Consider the following 6,185-nt stretch of genomic DNA (forward strand, 5'->3'; position numbering starts at 1 on the left):
CTCCCTGATTCACAGGGTATTTGGGAAAGGCCACATCTTCCCCTTTCCAGTTCCAAATGCAGTTGGGCCAGAAAACTTTCTTTCCCTTAATGAACCCCTTCCTCGAGGGGTAGTCAAGGTGCCTTCCCCCTCCCACCTTTAGCAGGAGTGAGAGAAACCTCCCTCTGCATCCCTTTCCCACTCCATGGGCAGATGTGTCTCTCTGGTGACTTCCCTGCCCAGTGTCAACAGCACAGGGACTTTATCAAGGCTGCACTGAGCATCCTTGGAGTGCAGGTGGCCTCTCTGGCAATGTACCATGTGCCCACACACACTTGCACACTCACACACGCACCACCCGGTCCTGCCAGGGAAACCAGCAGGATGCAGGACGAGGGGGTTTGGATGGTCGGCCTCTCTGGGCGTTACCAGTATGGGGTGGTGGCGAGGAGGATCTGCAGAGCCATGGAGAAGCAGGGCAGCTGTGCCACGCTGTAGGCCACAGAGCGCGTGGGCGCCTTCAGCTGCAGGACGTAGGCAACGGTGTGGACAATGCGCCCCACGCAGAAGATGAAGAAGTGGATCCTGGCCACTGCAGGACTGGGATCCAGCAGGGAGTAGATGGCTCCAAGGAAGAGGAAGGGAAAGATGTTCTCCATGTCGTTGCGGTGGGCCCTGAAAAGGGAGATAAGGTTGCTCCTACCAAGCTTCCCTGTTGCCTGCCATCCCTTTCAGCCAGAATGCCCATCCCTGGCTGCTGCTGGCCCTCTCCTCCAGTGGATGAGGCAGACACAGCCCCTGGAAGAGTCAGATCCCTCCTACACACACACAGACAGCAGGATTTCCCACCCCATGCCTCTCTGTTGGGATGCTGCGCTCCTGAAGCTTGCCCTCCGTGACTGCGACACCTTTGCTGTGACAGATGACAGCTCGAGGGTTAGAGCTTTTAAATAAACAAAGCAAAACAAAGACCTCCTGAAGCTGCAAAAAGCTCGAAGCTGGTGCGGCGCCAGCACAGCACGGCCCCAGATGTGGCCATGTCACACAATAACAAGGCAGTTTTCAGACCAGGGTTTCTCCAGAGGAGAAACTCCCAGGATGGGAAGGTTTGTGGCTTTGCCTCTTTCCATAAGGGCATCCAAAGGGGACCAAGGAAGAGAGCCCTGAGCACCCCCTGTACCCCCATGCTGTGTCAGCATCATCTACTTAATTGCACCCTAGTCAGGCTGGAGGGACTGCTGTGGCTGTGGCACTGGTGGGGCCAAACCCTGTGATCCACCTGGACATGCTCCCACCTGGGTGTCACAACATCACCTGCCACCACCTGCACCACTACCAAAACGGGATCCGATGGTGCTATGAACGTAGGCGGTGTCCCTCCTCCCCAAGGGACCACCCTTTGAAGGAGGGAAACTGGTGCCCAGAGCAGAGAGGCTGTCCTCCCCCTCCCACCACCTCCGTCTCTCCTTCTTTTGTTCCCTTGCAATGCAAGAGCTGCTTTCTGCAGCACACAGTCCTGACCCCACGCACTGACAGGGGGAATCTCTGGTCACGCCCTGGTGGGTACAGTTCTGGGCTGGAGAGTGACCCAGGCACGAAGCTGAACTGCCTTTTTCCTGTGATCTCTGAAGGTTTGGGAGGCAGAGATGAAGCCTTAACAAGAGCTGCCCTTGCTTCCCCATTCCTGTGCCCTGGGATGTTTGAGTGTTCACAAAGCCAGGAGAAAATGTTAAGTGATTTCTCCCCTGAAACAAGATGCCCGTGTTGTTCTTCTGCACAAGCTGGGAAGTGCCTGGGATGTTGCAGGATGCTCAGTCACAGCTCAGTAGTGCAGAGACAGGCTGGGACAGACCTGGCAGAAAATTGCCTCTGGAAAAAAGAGGGCTGAGTTTTAAGCCCCCGCTCCTGTCCCTGGAGTCAGGTCTATGGAGATGCCCCTGTGCCTTGACAACTGCCCCACCAAACACTGATTTCTTCAGGCCAAGGTTTGTCAAAAGCTTCTCCATCAGAAATTTTCAACACTCAGAGTGCAGTTTTTGGAGGGTGACTACTCCCAGTCAGGACTAGTCTCAGCAATGGAGCAGGGGCCATGGGGAAGGGCTCTGGTCACCCAGGTTGCCCCAATCTCCTCCCCTTCAGTGCTCAAGGATGGGGACACGAGCAGAAGCTCTGGGTCCAGCAGTTGGTTCCCATCACCAGATCACACAAAATGACCTATGTGCTGAACACCAGCCCCTACCAGCATCCCTCGCTGTCCCCTCCCCACACCACAGCCAGGCCAGGCACCAGCTTAGGAGAGCCAGGGCACCTGCAGACAAACATTGCACCTGAGCTGCTCCCACCTCGGCTTTGCTGAAGCATGAAGGCGACGCACAGCCTGTTGAACCCAGAAGAGAGCAACTCTGAGGGCCTTCAGCACCCCATTATCTCCATAACAGGCAGGAGAGCGAGGGGCTTTTTCTACAAGCTCTTTCCACCTCCATGGGGAGCAGTCACTAGATGAAGGGCCACATCCCCAAGCAAAGGAGGGCTGAACATGGCAAAAATCCTGCTGGAAACCTTATTGCAGCTGCTCTCTGGGTGTGATTTTGGAACAGGATAGAGGAATTTGCCTAGAAAAGACACTAAAATGAGTCCTGCTGTTGTAGCAGTGATGCCAGGAGGACTCAGTAGAGATGAGCTGATCAGAGCCTGGACATGGAGGAGACGTGTTCCCTGCCAAACCCAGGAGCGTGGAGGGCAGCTGCAGGAAGCCCGCTGCTCCCCCTGGCCAGATGTTCCCTGGGCAGAGCCAGCACCTTCCCAGACACGAGGACAGGCTCGCCCGCTCACAACTCCTTCCCTTCCCAGCCCAGGGCTCTGCTTGCCTTCCCAGGACAGTGTCACCTCTGCGGGTACCGCCACAACACCCTGCCCCAGCCCAGCCAGGGCCGTGCTGATGAGCAGGGTGTGCTTAGGTGTCAGCTGTGCCGGGAGAGGGCAGCTGCTGGATACCCACTGCCTCAACCCACGGCCGCCTCGCCTGAACAAGCCCCTGTGGACTCAGAGATTCATCAGGCTGGAAGAATGGGGAGGAGAAAGGAAAAAGCTGAGACGCAGCCGGGGGCCTCTCTAAGAGGCAAGGGGGAAACCGCCCTCCTGGCTGCTGCTTGCTGTCCCCTGCCCTGCCCTTGCCCTGCACAGACCCCAGCAGCCCGGCCATGGCTCTGCTCCCCTCCTGATAACACCTGAGAAGAAAAACTGGCATCACCCTTGTTCAGGAGAAACACTTTGTGTTTAATCTGACTTCTCCAAGGCTGCAAACAGATCAGTAAGGACCAACCCCAAGTGCTTTAACCACACAAATCAGATCCCAGACTTCCCCAGGTCTTTGCTGCAGCTCCAGTTATTTATTTTTATGGAAGTTTGTCTTTCCTGACTAATCAAAAGAGGATTGTGATTATTATTATTACTATTATATTCTTTTTCCTGGCAAGCAAACAGCTTATTTGCTGTCCTCCTCCCTCCGGAAGCCCAGGGATTAGGTGGCACTGGATGATTTTTTAAAGCAAATCTTGCAGGCAGGGGTAGGTGAGTAGTGCAGTCCCCCACCCACAGCAGAGCTGGCGGCGAGGGCTCAGTGACAGCGGGGCACAGCTGCAGTGCCTTTTCTGCACATCACCAGTGGGCACCACCTTCTGGGTAAGGGGGATGGCAAACCAAGCCTGGGGCAGAATCACCCCATGTTTTCCCTCCAAGGAGCAGTGAGCCCCACAGAACAGGGGGAAGATTCAGTTTGCCCGGTTGGGGAGGCAGAAGTTATTGCAAGCACATCCAGCCTCTTCCCAAATCCCCAGAAAGGGCAGCTGTGTACAGCTCTGGGACCAGTCACACACTTCCCTGTCCAAGCTGGGCAGGGATCTGGGGGCATTCAGGGTCCTGTCGGAGCAAGGCAGGAGGAACCTTTGGCAACGGGTATGGGACAAGCCCTCGGGGGCTTGCAGGGCTTTGAGCACCCAGGAACGAGTTTAATTGTGTCAGATTCAGCTGTTGGACCCAAACCCAGGTCCTCCCTCGAGTCCTCGCTCCAGCACACACCATGCTCGCATTAAAGATTAAACTGCTCTAGCATGCAGGGCCCCAGAGCCAGCTCCAGGCATTCAACCCATCTAAGTAATTACTTAATTAATAAGCCCTTTAGCTTCCCACTGCTTCTTTGCCAGCAGCTGCCAGGGATCACCCTGGTTGCATTGGGAATGCCAGCATGGCCATACTTGCCTGCGGCACCGCTCCACGTCGGGGTCCTCACGGTAGTACTGCAGCCCCCCATTGCGCAGCGCATCCTCCGGGTTTGCAAACGCCTGCAAAAGACAGTTCCCATAATATATACGAGTGTTTGCAGGAACTTCACAGGTAGAAGCTCCTAATCTTTAAGACCTGTGTGGATTTCTTCCTGTCCCAGTTTCTCACCACCCTTCACAAACACAAGAGCAACTGCACTCCATGCGCACGGTCCTGGGGTTTAACCCTGCGCCTCCTGAGGGGTTTTCCTTATTCTCAGAAACACCCAACTCTGCCCACCAAGCAGGTCCCAAACTGGGGTTTCAAGGGAGCTGCGAACCTATCACAGTCCACTTGTCCACACGAAACCCATTTAAAGGGGACATTGCCAACCACCAAATGAGATGGCACAGAGCTTGCAGACACTGAAGACAGCATCCAGAAGATCCCTGGGACTGACAGGTTAGTTCACCCTGCTGAGAAAGATTATTCTCTGGCTGACTTTTTGGCAGTGATACCGTGTGACTGAGCTAGCCCCGGGGAAATCGGATCCTACACTAATAAACTTATAAATAATGGTTTATACAAGCTCCCCACCTATGCGCAGAAGCTGTTCCTTAGGGACTTGGTTATACACAACAGCTTCACCTGTTGTAACAATCGTGTTACAAGCCCAGACTCTCCTAGGGTAGGAGCATCATTTAAGAAATACAAAGGGAGACGCCAAATCATCAGTCACAGTGATGCTACAGCACTGAGTTTTGAGAGCAGAAATCTGTCCCTCCTGCTCCACTGATGCAGTCAGAAACTCCTCAAATACTTTAAAACAGATTTTACAGACAGCTGAGTTTTGACACAAGTTCAGTCTGGGTTGTGGGCAATAGAAGGTCCAGTGAGCCCCATCTCCTGAGGACAGCTAGAGCTCCTGGCCCTCCCTGTATTTTCCCGGTGTCCACGAACCATTTCCCCCAGCTATTGTTTTTATTCCCCACAACTTTCTGCTCTCCTGGAGCATTCGTACAGCCATTCAGCTTCCAAAGCTCAAAAGATTTCTGCCATGTTGTAAAAAAAAAAGACCACTGCAATGATTTCTTCCTGAACCATTTCCCCCCCACACTCCTTTTCTTCCAGACACGGCAAATTAACTGTTAACGGTCTCCTTCCAGAAGCAGCTCACCTGCATGGCATTTTAGATCTGAAATTACTATTTAGATTAGGATTCAGAAATTATAAACATCAAGCTGCAGATGGTGGAAACAAACAAAAAAGAGCCGAAGAGAAGCAAGATATTTATCTGCTGCAGCTATGAAACATGTTTTGCTTTCAACTCAAGTCAAAGAAAACTCAGCTTGCTTCAGGAAAACTTTGGCGGCCTTTAGAACAATAAAAGAAGAAAGAGAAACTACAGAAACCCGATGAAAAAGCCAGAAAAGGAGAAGAAGGGAAAGGAAAGTGTATCTTACCTTCTTTCTGAGTCTCACTTGTCCCGTAATGATGGCGAGTACATACATTTTTAAAATCAAGATTGTGCTGTAGAACGTAAATGACATAAACACTTTGTTTTCCATCATTTTGGGGGAAGGTGCCGCTCGGTCGCCCGCTGCGCTCACAGCCAGCAAAGATCTCGGTTGGGCTGTGAGAGGCTCTGCAGGAGAGGGGGCAGGAACAGCCACGTTTAAACACAACACAAGTCACCACTGTTTCTTCAAGAGCCCACAGCCCCTGTGCCCCTGCTCAGGCTGATACAGGATTGCTGCTGGTGAGCAAAGCCCAGACTGGGACATGGAGCAGGCTGCTTCTGCTCCTCACACCCTGCTGCCGCCAGCTCAGTGGGGATGTGATGCCCCCCATCCCCGAGGGGGATGCAGCCCCCTCGACCGTGTGGGCCACAGTAAGGCTCAGCCTGGCCGCAGTTTGACTTCTTCCCTCCCCAAAAGAGCCCACCA

The 6,185-nt window shown here is 53.5% G+C and overlaps 1 protein-coding gene across 1 annotated transcript; it reads right to left on the minus strand.

The window, feature by feature from the left end:
- Positions 1-404: 404 nt before the first annotated feature.
- Positions 405-5,810, minus strand: PTGES (prostaglandin E synthase). Its single transcript, XM_010134866.1, has 3 exons — positions 5,703-5,810; positions 4,237-4,319; positions 405-654 (listed from the first exon to the last, which is right to left on the minus strand). The coding sequence occupies exons 1-3, from the start codon at positions 5,808-5,810 to the stop codon at positions 405-407; spliced, it is 441 nt and encodes a 146-aa protein (XP_010133168.1).
- Positions 5,811-6,185: the final 375 nt, after the last annotated feature.

Source organism: Buceros rhinoceros, unplaced genomic scaffold (assembly GCF_000710305.1).
Source record: "Buceros rhinoceros silvestris isolate BGI_N320 unplaced genomic scaffold, ASM71030v1 scaffold46404, whole genome shotgun sequence".
NCBI classification, from domain to species: Eukaryota; Metazoa; Chordata; class Aves; order Bucerotiformes; family Bucerotidae; genus Buceros; species Buceros rhinoceros.